This window comes from Sminthopsis crassicaudata, chromosome 2 (assembly GCF_048593235.1).
Source record: "Sminthopsis crassicaudata isolate SCR6 chromosome 2, ASM4859323v1, whole genome shotgun sequence".
Lineage (NCBI taxonomy): Eukaryota > Metazoa > Chordata > Mammalia > Dasyuromorphia > Dasyuridae > Sminthopsis > Sminthopsis crassicaudata.
In genome coordinates, this window is record NC_133618.1 from 95,696,228 (window position 1) to 95,712,548 (window position 16,321).

Genomic DNA, 16,321 nt, shown 5'->3' on the forward strand with positions numbered 1-16,321 from the left:
CAGGTATTTACACACATATATTGTATCTAGGTTATATTGTAACACATGTAAAATGTATGGGATTGCCTGCCATCGGGGGGAGGGAGTAGAGTGAGGGAGGGGATAATTTGGAAAAATGAATAAAAAAAATAAAATAAAATAAAATTCAGAACACAGAGCTGCAAAAGACAGAATGTGATAAGGATGGAGGTACCTTATTAAAACTTATTCTCCAGTTGGACTCCCTGTTTTTGGAATAAAAATAGCAAAAACTTGCAAAAAAAAAAAAAAGTTTCCATTCAATCTAATAAGTACTTTCTGGCTTCTTAGTGCAAGACATTGTGCTTGGGATACAAGACACAAAGCTCAAACAGTCTTTGCCTTTGCCCTTGTGGACCCTATATTCAACTCAGGGAATAGAACAAAGAGTATGTTGACAAATAAGTGAGTAGATTAAGTTTACTAAGGAGGTTAACACTGAGTAACTAGAAAAAGAGAGACAGACAGACAGACAGACAGACAATCAGAGAGAAAGAAGCACACTAATAACTGGAGGTAATCAGATTTCCGTAAGTGGTGGCAACTTGGACTATGCTTTAAAGAAAACCAAGGATTCTAATAAATAGCCATTTTTTTTTTCCAGTTTTTGGAGATGCCTTAATGTCTTTATATATCAATCCTAATCAAAGGAAAAAAAATTATCACAAAAATTTCCTGAGAGGTAGGCAGAATCAGTATCATTACAAGGAATTATAACAAGAGTTGCAGCTAAAATGGACTTCTAGGTCTTCCAGGCTGGTGTTCTTTTCACACTATCACACTGTGCATCTACCTTAAAAGGGGATATATACATCCATATATACATAACTCTATAATTAGAGCCTAAGAGTAGCTAGGTATCATAGTAGATAATGCCAGGCTTGGAATTAGGAAGACCTGAGTTTAAATGTGACTACAGACCCTTCCCAGCTGTGTGACCCTGGGCAAGTTACTTTATCCTGTTTGCCTCAGTTTCATCATCTTTAAAAGGAGCTAGATAAAAATTATGGTTAAGCACCCCAGTATTTTTTATAAGATAACCACATATGGGGTCACGAAGAGTCTGACAATACTGAAAAATAACCCAGCAACAAATAATTAAGAGTCCCACTAGGAGTAATGTTGTAAAGCAGCTCTTGCCAATTTTCACTGGATTTTAATTTTGAAATTAAATTAAAACTGAAAATTGTCAGCTATCTTAATTTAAAAGTTAAAAATCTTTAAAAATTAAATACTTAAAGTTTTTCTTCAAGTTTTGACAAAGGAAAATTTGGATTTCTCCATCCAAAAATTTAAGGTAGTCTTATTTTTGTCTTTATATTTAATTTCTGAATTTTCAAAGAGGAAACTACCCCTTCTAATGGAAATCTGTAATCTATCTGATAAATTGTAGTCTTGGGCTGTTCCCTGGGACACTGAGAATTTAAATGATATTTATGACCTATGGCCATACAGGTATTATGCATCAGAGGTAGGGCCTGGACTCCAAGTCTTCCTGATTCTAAGGTATTTCCCTATCCATGTTAACCTCTTTTGTTTTTTAATTGCTAAATTACAAAATAACTAAACAATATATATCAAAACATTCATAGCAGCACTCCTAGTGGCTGCAAAAAATGGAAACAAAGCTGATAGCCATGAATTAGAGAATGGTTAAAAAAAAAAAAAAAAAAAAAAAAAAAAAAAAGACTGCTATACAAATGTTAAGGAAATGGCCAATAAGGAGTTCTGATAACTATGAGAAGATCTGTACAAAATGATTGAGGTCAAAATACTCAAAGTCAAAAGAACAATGTACACAAGAACAACAAAAATGTAAAGAAAAACATCATTAAAAGGAAACTGAATTTGAGTAAAGGAAAAAAAAAAAAAAGCCAGTGAAAAGTCCAGAGAAGAGATAATAAACAAAACACTTTCACCCATAGGTGAGAAAGGAGGAGGACTAGTAAGCCAAGAACACTGGATAATTCAGTAGATATGCTGTCATCAAAGCATATTATTTAATAGTTTTCTTTAGTCACATGGAAGAGGTTCAATGTAGGTGGGGTAAGGGGAGAGAAACGTCACACAAATTAATCAGCATGAAAGTGAATAGGCTTTAGCACAGTTTCCTGAATAATCTTCTTACATTAAGGCACCCTTGCTTTCAAATTTAGACAAAAGCAAAGTGAATCTTGTAAAGCTTTTTGCTTTATTTTCTGTAGGAAACAATGCTTTTAACTACAAAATCATAACATAAGGAGAACAAGTTACTATAATTATATTATTTCTTGCTCAGCATCCTTCCAATTTATTTACTTATGAGATGACAGTATACCTCCAACATTTGCTTACTTTAAAAAAAAAAAAAGTGTGATAATAGAGTTTGAACAGATCACCTTAATTTAGAGGGTACAGATTGGCATAGTGAATATCATGCTAGACTTGGATAACCTGATTTGAATATTTAACTATTCTAATTAATATCTGTGTTATCATAGACAAGTTATTTAACCTCTCTGAGCCAATTTTGTAATCTGTGAAACAGTAACAACAAAACCTGTAGTATTATTATTCATTTCACAGAAGTGAAGTGAGATATATAAAATTACTTTTAAAATGTAATGTTAGTGTTACTAATTTTTTCCTTTCTTTTTCGAGAGAATTAAGATTAAGTAACTTGTCCAGGGTCACACAGCTAGTAAATATTACTAAGGAGGTCTCGGGCCAGATTTGAATTCAGGTAATCCTTTGTCCAGGATCAGTGTTCTATCCACTGTGCCATCTAACTGTTCCCTAATGTTACTAATTTAGAACATATAACTTGATAATTTAACTTTTATATTACTCAATCTTAGCATTCTGGAAACTAAATTTTTTTGTCAAATAATTTTGCTAATTGACATCATCTTTTCAGTAAAGACACTGGGAATGTATTATTTGCTAAACCCAGACAGGAATGAAAAATCCACTGCAAAGCTGATTATTCCATTTAAAATCTGATCATTCTTGCCAGCCATCTTGTAAACTGCATTGAAATTCTTTGCAAATTACTCTGTCCTCAAGTGCCAGTTTCTATTCCTAAATTACTCCATGGAAAATTACAAGAATAGGAGATAAAGAAAAAGTACTCCTAGATGAGATGAAAATCTGTCCCATTAAATTCAAGTTATTATTAGAGGATATCCAGTGCAAAGTTTTGATTTGGGGCTTATACTATAGGGATTTAAACTACTTTATTTTGATACAAAACAGAATCCGTGGGGATTTAAAAGAAAAGCAGTCATCTTGTAAGGTATCATTTGAAGAGTACTTTATAAGCTTACAAGGCACTTTCATATCAATTACCTTGGGGCCAGTGCAAGCGTTGTCTTCAGATGGAATGGTAGAAAGAGCAGAGACCTTGAGTAGCTGACTTTAAGAGTTAGGCCTCCAAACTCATTTCTTCACCTCTCTGGACACTTCAGTCTCATCTATAAAAGTGGGAAGAAGGGTTGGCTCATTTGGCAGGCACGTGCTGCAGATAGGGAAACTGAGCTCACAGTGAGCAATTTGCTCAAAGTGAGAGAACTATTAGTGGGTGAAGCTGGGATTCAGATAAATCCAAACTTCAATGTGATTGTAGCCCATCTTCGCCTTCCAGCTCTGACAGTATCATGGAAAAGCCTGCTCTGTCACCTAAAGGTACCTGCAGGAATATTCATCCCAGAGAACTTACAATAACATACAGAAAGATAGGGGCACCCAAGAATGGGGGATATAAGGTGAGCATTGGCTAAACATTTTAAAAACTAGAGAGGGAGTAACAGATGTGCTATGAAATTTAAGGGAAAGCAACAAAAGACATCATTTTTTAAAAAGTTAATGTGATAAGAAAACTTAAGAATAATAAAGTTTAACCTCTATTCTCAAATGAAGCCAGAAGTGTATCCATTTGGAGTTTTCACCAATAATGAAGAATAGCCCATGCATATCTCCTTAAGCCTGTGTCTTCCTCTAAGTTTGCCATGTTGGCCCAATATACTGTTGAGGCTCTGCTTTCTCTTGTCATCTTGAGGATACCAGTAATAGGAGCATATAGAAGATTGTCCATCAGTTATTATTCACTTTCATCACATCCCTGGCATGACAGTATTTTTTCCCATGACATCCTTTGCTTTTTCCCCCCTTTCTTTATTTGTATGGATTACAGTCTATTTGCAACTACTGTTGCTCTCTGAGTGATGACCTAATTTTAATTTTCTGGATACTATAATATTCTGTTCAATAGAAGCAGTATATTTGGTATTAAATAAATTTTTAAACCCATATTCAATTAAGCCAAAAGGAAAAAAAGAATCTAAGATGAGCCCCAATGCCTTTAAAAGTGTTGTCCCAATATGGAAATGATGCTATCATGCTACCAGCAAATACTGAGGTGTATACACACATACACACATGCTTATGTGTTTTGTTTTTTTTCTTGTAGTATGAAAGGATAATATTGATCCATCTATCTTCTCTCCTATGCTTTCCATTATGATCAAGGAAGAATAAATTTGAGAGATATATCTAGCCTGATGATCTTGACTAAACACAACAAGCCCCCAATATTGATCACATTTGCATAGTGTTAAACTTGCTGCATTCCAACCACTAATCCTGCAAATTTTTTATCAGTTCACAATACTCTTTCCAGAAAAGATTCTTGGGGTTTTAACATGGATAGATTTCAAGAGTTCACTCCATTTTTCTTCTTTTGGACTTTTCCTTATCCTAGTTTCTCCCTTGCTTTCACAGGACCATAGATCTAGAGCTGGAAAAGAACTCTGAAAGACCTGAACAAAACCCCTTCTCATTTTTAAAATGAGGAAATTGAAGACTCAGAGAAATGAAGTGATTTGCCCAGAGCATACAGACAATAAATGTCAGAGATAGTATTTGAACTCGGGTTCTCTTACTGCATTGCCAGTTATCTAAAAAGAATGAAGTGTAATGATGCTATATTACATGGTATAGTAGAAATAGCATTGAATTTGGAGTTAAGAAATCAAAGGTTTAAATCTGAGCTTTGTTACTTAAAATCTGCCACTACTTGTATGACCCTGAGTTAATTATTTCACTTTCAGCTGGGCCTCAGTTTCCTCATCTGAACAAAGATCTGAATCAGATGATTTCTAAGGCAGTTTCTGCCTCTAAATTCAATGACCTGAGATCACCATAGTAATAATAGCTCCATTGTACTTCTAATTTCATAACTGTGGAGCCTTTAAGTAGGGCAACAATTTAATTATCTAAGTTTTTAGGCCAGAAGAACCTTTTAAATTGTAGCTTAGATAATACAATTAGATAGGTAGAGTTTCAATGATGATGGACCAAGAAAAACCACAGCAAAATACAAGATGATAATATGAAAAGAAATAAGGAGAATTCTCTTACAATAAGAAAAGGAGCCTGGAATTCCTTTCCTGGAAATTTTGGAGTAGAAAGCAGTTTTATTTTACTTTCCCAAAATTAATTAATTAAATTTTAATACACATTGCTTTATGAATCTTGTTGATAGAGGAAAATTACAACAGAAGGGAAAAACCATGGGAAAGAAAAAGAAAGGAGTGAACATAGTATGTATTGATTTACATTCACTCTCCATAGTTCTTTTTCTGGATGTAGATGACATTTTCTATCCACAATCTATTGGGATTGCTTTGGATGGAATGAGTCAATTAATAAACTGCTTTGTCCATATAAAGACAAGGGTTAACATGCCTTCTCTATTAGTGGCTTTTGTGAAGACAGGTAATAAGAACTTTGTATTTATGCAGCACATTATAGCTGCAGATTTAAAACTTTCTATCATTAAGTCTCACAAAGCAATTTATTATGTAACCATTTAACAGACAACTGTGGAGACTCAAGAATTATGTCCATAATGCATGATATTAGAAAAGAAAGCAGTGCTCTTAACTCCAAAATTTCCTGCTCTAGCTAACAGGTATCAACCTGTTTAAAATAAAAATGTTGTGATAACAAAAGGGCAAACTCTCAATGGTATGCTGTACATTCAGTGATCACAAGCACACACCAAAACCATACAGCAGGGGATTTCATCATTATGGAAAAGAAAAGCTAAATTTCCGTTAAATATTAGTAAAAATAAAGATGCATTTTTTCCCCATACAAGTTCACAGACAACCTGAAATCAATTCATGGATCCCAGGTTAAGAACCCTTGCTATAAATTATAAAAAGTAACTTTCTTTAGGTTTTGCTGAATTCTTTGGTCCAACTTACCTACCAAAACATGTTTTACTTTAAAAAATAATAATAAATTGCCCAGTCACTACAATAATATAAATGAAAAATTCACTAAAAGAAAGTTGAACTCTGCTTAATTAAAAAAACAAAACAACAAACAATTAAAGTCCCAGAGAGGAGATTAATAAGATAAAACATATTTTCCCTTCTTATATTCCTATAAGAATTCCCTTCTTATATTCCTATAAGTAAGGAGACATGATCTACCAGAATAGAGGCTTGCATACATAAAAATTTAAATATCTACATATATAAATATATGGTACATGTACATGTGTATATGTGCATTTATAAATGTTTACCTATATGTAGGTAAATATGTATATATAAAGATACAAATACACATAATTTTACAGTTTAGAGATGGAAAATTAAAAGTTATCTGTAAAATAAAGATGCAATTTGAAAACTTTAACCAAGGACCTCAACCAAGAGGTAAATTTCAAAGGCCTGCTTTGGGATCTGAGACAACTGGTACTGTCCCACCTCATTGCCCCTGAAATTGAGCAGATAAAATAATCATTCTCTTCCCTTTGAAAGGCTTTACTGTTAGCTTGCCCTCTCCTTATTTGGCTTCACGACCTTATATGTCTCATGCACTGCAAACTGCAAACCTAATGCCTTTTCACATAAAAAAAGAAAGGCTTTAACCTTTTTTTAATCAGTCTCAGGAGAAATGATTATATAAGAAAATCATGGGGAGAAATGATAAAATAAGAAATCACCCAAAGTTTCCAAATAAGTTTCATTCCTTGTAAAATAAGGAAGAAAAATAATTTTGTAACAATACTCAAATAAAAGTGATGAAAATGACCATACTTTGTGTTATCTAGATCTAGGGTTAGGCTTAACTTACAAAGGCAGAGGGAAGACTCAAGGAAAGTCAAACATAGAAAGGAAGGGCCCACATGCATATCAAAACAATCATGACAACACTTCCTGTTGGTGGCAAAGAACTGGACAAAAAATAGGTACTTGTCCAATTGAGGAATAACTAAACAAACTGACACATAAATTAATAGAATATTAACATAGCATAAAATGAAAAATATGAAGAACTCAAAGAAGTATAGGTGCATTATATAAACTAATGCAGAGTAAAATTAATAGAAACGAGGAGACAATGTAAGGCACATGACTACAATAATGACAATGGAAAGAATAATAAAATCAAAATGAATGTTTGGTTATAATATAGGAACTTGGTTCTAGAGAAAGAAATAGGTAAATATATTTCTTAATTTTCATTGCAAAGGTGTCAGATTATAGAGATGGAATAATGAATATACTGCCAGCCATTAATGATGTCTGTTTTAGTGAATTATTTTTCTCTTAAAAAAAAAAACCCACAAAACTGTGTTACAAGGGATAGCTTATTGGGAAGCACAAGGAAAAGAAGGAAATGCAAGTGATATAAAAATATATTAACAAAAGAACTAAAACAATGATAGTCTAATAATCTAGTTAATTCAGCATGGAACTTTCAATGTCTGCTCTTAATTTTTTTTTTTAATCAGTTGACAAGATGTTTTCTTTTTTAGACATTAAAAACTCAGCTACTTTGAGAACAAACTTTTTGATATTTTCCTTTTCAGCAGCACATTCAGTATTAAATGGTCAACCCATTCAGTCCAAACATTGATTTTAATGGATAAGTAGGAGAAAGGGCTTCACTGATTTTTTAAGTCAGAGGATGGGGGTGAATGAAGTGAGTGATAAAAAATCCAGTTTCTACTTCCTAATGTAATCCTGGGGAAGTCATTTGTCTATTTGTGATCTTCAGGTTTCCTCACCTGTATGAGGATGAGGAGTTTGGACAAGGTACCTCCCCTTAGGGGTCCTTTCAGCTCTAAAGCTTACAAAAACCTATACCATGAGTTATGTGCAATGGAGAGATTCACAATGTTTCCAGGGTTGCTGAACACTACAAAAACTAAAATTGCAAATGAGCAGTTGCTGTATCCAAAATACCACCTAGAAACAATCTATGGAAGCACAGCTTCTCTTTACTGTTTCAGGAATGGAAGAGAAAGTTTTTATTCCTTTGAGCTATAAAAACCCAAGCTGTGAATGAAATTCTAACCTTAAGTAGTCTAATTTTGAAGAATGAGTAGCACTTAACAGCTAAAGAAAAGTAACAAGAGGGAAAAAGTGATAAATAGCATGTTCCTCAATGGACACTGGGAAAGAAAAAAAGTTCAGGGATATCCCAGGAAAATATATGAGAGAAATGATCATTAGGGCTGCCTCTGACAGCTTTGAGGTCCAGAGCAAATCACACTATGTATGAGGTTCCTCACCTCCCAATGTGTTTTTATACAAGTTAAATCAATCATTATTTATAGAATACTTTGTGTTTATTCAAAGATGAGGAATATTATTTGATTTACTTTCAATCTATCAGGTTAAAAAAGTATATGAGGCAGCCTTGAAGGAAAAAAATTTACAAAATTATAACATAATGGCCAAAAGATGTATAAGGCATGTGAATATGGAGGATAATCCTATCTGGTTTGTCTCACTGATAGAAGTAGTAAGAACAGACTGTTCATACATATGTCCATAGGATATCTTAACACTGACCAACAAACCCTTCCCTTATTACTAGATGAATCCCGAAGGAACTGCCAAGCAGCTCTGTTTCTTTGTTAGGAGGCCAATTTGCTATATATACTATACATCAGAGTTTGGTCAACCCAAGACACAAGCACAGGGGAAGATAGCTAAATATAATCATGCAGAAGAATGGATAATCACATAAACCAAAATTGGAGGTGAGGATAGCTAACAAAAAGTTCCTTCCTTAAACTGAGGAGCCTCCTTAACAACTTTAGTGGGGTTGCCCACTATACAGTTTTAATTTTCCAAAGAAAAAACTACCAGTGTTTTTGTTTTTTTAAGGGAAAAAAAAAATGCCCCTGGCAAATCCTTACCTACCTAGTCCTAATAAACAACACAAGGTAGTAGCGTTTAATTAGCTCATCACCTCACTGAGTGGGAATAAAAATCAAATTGAGAACATTCAGTACACTTGGGCTTCAAGCATTGTCAAATCTACGGTCTCGGTGCTGAGTCATTTTTACAGCGCTGACGAAGGAGCACAGGCCTCAGTTCTGAGTCATTGTCACCATTACACTATTGGGACACATGGGGAAAGTGTGGGTGAAACATTACCAGTGAGTAAGGAAACTTCAACTAACCAAGTACCGAACTGGACACATCATATTTTGCCATGTAGTTAGGCAAGTTCCACTATGCTTATATGATTAATTGGATACTCAAATCACTTTATTCGTCTTTAAATAAATTCAGTCTGAGGAAAAACCCCAGCAATATAAGAATGTCTACTGAAAAGCTAAGCTAAGCTCCGGGGTGTCTGAGATTTTAAAGGATTATGCTTTTAAGCTACAGAGATCCCGTAGTTTTCTAATGGAACTGTTAAGATAAAGGATGAAATGTGGTTTCACTCAGTTTATAGGCCCAACAACAAACAAAATGACTCATAGCTCAGTGCCTAATGGAAATCTTTCTTTATAAAAATGGATAGAAAGCAGGTCTATTATGAGTTGAAAACTTGTCTTTGTATCCTGCTTTCCTTCTTCAAGGAGGCTGACACTACTACTCAGACAGAGGAAATTTTTATTTGAAAATAAAAATAGCTTCTCTAGATCCATAAGATTGAATCAGGGTAAACAAAAGAAATCCTTTGTCTACGAAGGCACATCAAGAGGTTCATATTTGTTGTCCTTGGTTTATCTAATCTTACATCTTCAATTACTTTGGCGAACAGCAGCATGACTTTCAATAAAGATCCATAAACAGTAATTATTGGGGGGACTCATTTGATTAAACTGCTAGGAAAACTGAATAACAGTACAAATTTATACCAACATTTCATACTATATACCACAATAAGTTCCACATGACTTAGAAGCTAAACCATATAAAAAGTTATATTATAAATATAAGGCTAGAAGGTAAGAAGATATTTTTCCCAGCTGTGGATATGGAAGGTCTCTTGGCCAAATGATAGATATTATAACAAAATAATTTTGATTACATAGAACTTTTCTAGAATATTTTTGCACAAACAAAAGCAATGAAGATAGAAGGGAAACAGTGAACTGGTAAAACATCCTTGCAACAAATTTCTCTGATAAATTCAAAATATCGAAGACAACAAAAGCCATTCCTTAATAGATCAATAAGCAGTGGATGAAAATAGGCAGCTAATTGGTCAAATGAACAGGAAGTTCTCAAGAAATCTAAGCTATATATAGTCATATGAAAAAAAAATGTTCTAAATCATGAATAACTACATAAATGAAAACTGAAGTAACTCTTAGGTTCTAGCTCTCACTCATCAGATTAGCAAAGCTGACAAAAAAGGAAAATGACAAATGTTGGATGGGTTTTAATAAAACTATACTAATGCCCTTTCAGAGGAGATGTGAATTGATTCAGCCATTCTGAAAGGCAATTTGGAACTATATTCTAAAAGTTACTAAACTCTTTATGTGTGGTATAAATTATATGTGGTCTTCAAAGAGACAAGAGGGAAAAGACCATTCTTTTCTAAGGACAATTTTGTTGTTATATCAAGGAACTGAAAACAAAGTGGTTACCTATCAACTAGGGATGATATGATTATGATATATGATGATTTCTGAGAAATATGGGAAAACTTGTATGAACTGCTACAGTGAAGGAGGTAAACAAGGAGAAGAATTTATAGAATAAACAATGCATTTTTTTCTCCTTCCTCTAAATGAAAATGTCTGTTGATAGATGTCAAATAGAGGGATTATAAAAAGAAACAACCCTTATAGGGTTATATATAGAAAGTTAAGAGTGCTAAATAAAGGCATGCTATAGCCATTGCAAAGTATCAAAAAGTTTTGTGGCTCAATCTGAGGGTCCAGAGTTTGCACAGTAAAGAAGGAAGTTTCCATTTTAGCAATTTGTTGTTTCTGAGAGGCAATTGGGGTTGTGACTTGTCCAGGGTCACACAGCTAAGACACATTAAGCGTCTGAAGCCACATTTGAACTCAGGTCTCCTGCTGACTCCAAGGCTGCAGCTCTATCCACTGCACCATCTAGCTGCCCCAAGAGTTTCCATTTTACTACAGTATTAAGTTCCTTCAGGCAGGGTCTATGTATTCTTGATCATATCCATGTGAATTGTATATAGTAGTTGCTTAATCAATACTTCTGAACTAATGTATCCATTAGTTTAATTTTAAATTAAATAGATGTTGTAAGATCTGTGCCTAGACTCTTCTCCAAATCAAAGAATTCATCACTATTTGTCTATATTTTTATGTAGAAGATCCTTATTATTTTGGGAAGCTGATTTGCTGACACTTGGGTCTAAGTCTGAAGAAAAGCCCATATTCTCCAGTGTATTTCATGGGACAGCCACACCCAGGAATACTCTCTTTTTGCTTTTTTTCCTGGATTATTTCACTCACAGATTGGGGTTCCACAACTTTTCTAGGGAACAGGTCTAACTATATAGATATAAAATATGAAATATAAGACACCTATTCTCCTGGAAGTCAATGAAGTGTCTGAGTAGGAGAATATGAGAAGATTGGTGAAGGGAGGGCTAAAGCCCTCCCAAGAGAGGTAACTACTGTGAATTGTAAATTAATATTATCTATATTGTACTGCATTTTTATTTATTTTTGTAAATACTTCCCAATTACATTTTAACTGGCTCCACCACTCACAACTGATAAGAGACAGAAAACCTAAGACTTCCCATCTCTATCACAGACTGTCAGCCATTTGCCAGTAGGGCCAATCCCTTACAACTCTGGGTTTTTTTCTTTTCATTTATAAAGTAGGATCCATAATATTTATATTATCTACATCATTTTTTTGTAAGAAAAGTGCTTTTTAAAAGTGAGTTGTTATTTCCCAAAGTGATAGATTTAGATTTACCTACACCAAAACCTTTGATTTTTTTTTTTTTTTTTTTAAAGCCACGGCCTACATAGTGTATTGTGCAGACATAGCTTTCTGGACTTGTTAGACCAGTTTCATGTTTACAACAAAATACCAGACAATTTATCTAGGCCATTCAACACATTTAATAAATGCTCAAACTTGATAGTTTATTAACAACTGTCTTGAATTTTCTTGGTCTCTACAGGTTTCCCATAAGTTTGGTTGTTTGTACAGGAATGACATGGCAAAATAAATGTTCCATAACTACTTAATATCTTCTAATCTGATTTAAAATGCCAACCGAACTACAATATGAATTCTAAGATGATTTCTACCCCACCCAAGTTGCTGCACATTCAAAAATTCATCTACACAACACTGGACATAAGTCCAATGTTAATTATAGAAAATTAGTCAGCTGGCTAATTTTTAGAAATGAGTATACAATCAATTACTTGTGAATTTGATGTCTGTAGGCAGGAGAGTTTCCTCAACATTGTAAGATTACAAGATCATAGTATCAGAGTCCTGGTATTAGAGATGATCGCGAGAAGTCATCTAGACCAGGCTTTATTTTATAGCTCATAAAAGTGAAGTCCAAGGAAGTTTAAAAAGCAATATTTAAAAAAAAAATAATAGTTATAAAAGACTTTCCTAAATTAATTGTTTTTAAACACAAGTGCCTTTTAAAATTCAAAATAATCTGTCAATTGGTTACTGATTTACTGACCACCTGGCTTTGATTTTTTTTTTTTTTTAATTTTGAAGTGTTAACGATCCTTTATTCAATTATAGTCTTTAAATGTTGGAAATAAGATGATTTTTTAAGGTGATTAGGGCATTTTATTTAAATAGTAATATAAAATTAAAGGCGAAAAATAAAAAAGACCATTACTAACAAACACATAGGTATCCCTTCTGTGAATGCAGGAGCCTAATGATGACAAATCTAGTTTAGGAGCAAAAGTATTCTGGCTAGGGCTAGGGTTCAGCCTGCAATCTAGAAAATGTGCTGGCCTAATGCTGAGACAAGAAAAGTCACCTTCATTACTAGCTGGACTCTGCATTTTGCTGCAGCATGAGTGGGCAACAGCCTTCCCTGCCCACCATTTTTAGGGGAACAGCTGGGAAGTTCCAACCCATTTCTGAAGAAGCGTCAGGAACCTTCTCTGGCAGCTAAAGATGCCAGGCTTTTGAGGCCATGAGCCAAAATTTGGGGCTCCAGAGAGTCCATCCAAACTTCTTTCAACATAGGCCTTAGCAACCTCTGTCTTTATCTTCTAGCTTTTCCCTTGTGTTCAGAAAGCTCCAGAAACCTACCAAAGCATGGCTCAGACCCAAAGATAGCACTTTTTGAAACACCAGTTCTTGGTGTTTCACCCCAAGCTAGAGACAGTTTTATTAAAGATACTTTAAGAATGGAAACTTAAAAACTAAACCATACAAGTACCACAAAATATCAAGAGACTAAATTTCTCTTAAAATGCAGCTTGTCTTTTTTATCTTGTCAATTGAAAACGAAAATGGCAATTCTTAAATTTTTCCAGAGCAAATGTCACCCAGAAATCAAATATGTCAGGAAAAATCCTCTTTCCTGTATTTTCTTTATCTTTAAAGGATCTGTAAAGATTTGAGCTGGAAGAATCCTTATCGATCATCCAATCCATTTTATCAAGCATCCAATCTCAGATGAGGAGACTGAGGTACATAGAATTTGGTGCTTTGCCCAAGGTCATCCAGAGAAGTAAGGGGCAGAATCTTGAGTTTAAGCTCAGGTCCTCCAAGTCTGGGGCTGCTAGATTTCCCTCTACATCGGACAGTCTCTTCCACTAGCATCTCTATCTAAGGACTTATTTAGAATAGAAATGCTTCTCTCTTGTGAACATACGTTCAAACTTCCCAGGCAACTTGTAAAAGGAGCAAAAGAAAGCAGTCACCACTAACAAGTGCTGTGTGTCTCATGCTCCAACGCAGCCTACTGTTTAACCTGCAGACGCAGCTGAAGAATAAATCAGTTTCCTTTCTCTGGCGGCTCTAGTGGACTTAACCAACTTTAAATAAACATCACAGGGCTAAAGTATCAAATGATTTCACACACAGAGAAGAGCTGCAGTGCGTCAGAGACAAAAGGCAGCTCCTGCGGTCTACTTTGGTGGGGCAGGAGAGGAAAGGGGCTCGCCAATGAATGCCCTTTTCCACCTCCTGCCCTTCCCCAGCCAGCCCCTCAAGCCCCATCTCCCTTTGTCTCCTCGCCCCACTGCAGGGATCTGGCTAATCTGTCATCGTCTCGAGGGCGAATATCTCTAGCACTTGCCCACCCGCCCATGTCTTGTCCAGAACTATCTACGGTCCTCCCCCAACTCCCCCTCCCGTCTCCTTCCTCTCCGTACTGCCACGCCGCTGGACAGAGTAACCTGTACTTCGGCAGGGCGCTCGCGCGCACGCACGCACACGCAGACACATTCATTGCCCACCACCAGTCGGCCTATCTCGCTCCCCGCCCAACAATCCCTCCTTTCTATTCCGAACTTTGCCTGCACCGTGCAACACTCTTCCAAAAGCAAACCAAAAGGGGAGAAAGGAGAGCTTCGTACTCCCCGTCCCATCCCCCCAAGACACCCCTTCCTTCCTTCCAATTCTCCGTTGCTGCCTACACTGTGGTGAATAAGAGTCGACGAGGCCAGGTTGGGAGGGAGGGGGGGAGGCGGCGAGTAGAACCACTCACTTTGGGCCCGTCGGGGGTGACGCGCGGGTCGTTCCACGTAGTGGTTCGGTTGTTGTGATCCACGAAGAAGGGCCAACCAGTCTGTGGGTCGATTTTAATTTCCCAACCGGGGGGCAAGGGATCTCGTTCCCCGCCGCTCCCGCTATTGCTGGTCGCCATCTGAACCATTGGAGAGTGAGTGGCCGCGCTCATGCTCTGCCGTAGGAGCGACTTTCTGGTTCTCTGGCTGTGGCTGCTGCTGTGTCTAGGGCTGCGGCCGCCGCTGCTGCTGCTGCTGCTGCTTGCAGGCGAGGCTGCTATTAGCTGGGGCTGGGGCGGGGAGAGTGAGTCGAGCTGGGCTGGACTGCTCTGGGCGGAGGCAGCGGGGGGAGGGGGAGGTTAAAGAGGCGGCGACGGAGTCCGACTACTAGGATGTCCTTAAGTCTGCAGCCGAGAACCTTTATGAATTAATGGGGGAGTGACGTGAGAGGAAAGAGCTGGAAGTATCTGGAAATAGCCCTCCTGGTGCAAAGAGGCACGGAGGGAGATAAGCAGAGGAGCGAGAAGGAGGAAGCTACTGCTTCGTAGAAACTTCTGGTTCCATCTAGCAGACTTGGCTGTGCCCCTTTTCCAGGATGCAGAGCTCCACCCTGAGTCATCGGTTATTATTGTGGCACTTAAGTCTTTCCACCTAGTCCTGAGCCTTCCGGTTCAGGGGTGCTGCAGCCTTCCTTTTATTAAGAGAAAGTCGCTTTGCTTTACCGGACTGCTGCTGGCTCCCGTCTGCAAACTGGGAGGGAGGAGGGCGGAATGACTGAAGGAAAGCAAATCTAATTGGGAATGTGGGGTCTTGTTTATTGACGCTTTTTTTAAAAAAGAAAAAATGGTTAGGGGATGCCAAAAACGCGCTTGGATCGGATGTTTGTAAAATTGAAGAGTTCCCAGTAGGTAACTCATGTGCTAGCTAGCTACCAAAGGTTGTATTTTTCCCTTTCCTAATAGCTATTTCCGTCTTTAGCAGGGTTAAGACTAAGAGCAAACACTTGCAGAGGGCCTAATTCTCACCGATAGCCTGTTTTTAAATCATATCCTTAGTATTTTGAAGGGGTTCTTTTTTTTGGGGGGGGCCGGAGTAAGAGAGTAGTTCTGCTTGAATTCTATAACCCAAGAGTCATGAGAAATCCAGTCTAACATTATTTTCTCCAAAGAGAACGAGGTTTGTAGCTCTGAAGTACGTGCATTGTCAAGAAGAAAAAACACATCAATTCAGGATTTTTTTTTTTTTTTTCTATTTCCCCATCCAGAGTAATGCTCACTCATTTTCTGTTTTATCTTACAGATTTTTCAGGACATGTCACTTAACCACCACTTTGTG

General features: G+C 36.5%; 1 protein-coding gene across 1 annotated transcript in view; it reads right to left on the reverse strand.

The window, feature by feature from the left end:
• The window catches only part of BAG3 (BAG cochaperone 3), a 28,355-nt gene extending 12,974 nt beyond the window's left edge, over positions 1–15,381 (reverse strand). Inside the window, exon 1 of the mRNA XM_074286851.1 lies at positions 14,968–15,381. Coding sequence (XP_074142952.1) covers positions 14,968–15,159 — 192 coding nt within the window. The 5' untranslated portion in view covers positions 15,160–15,381. The remainder of the gene's footprint in view (positions 1–14,967) is intronic.
• Positions 15,382–16,321: the final 940 nt, after the last annotated feature.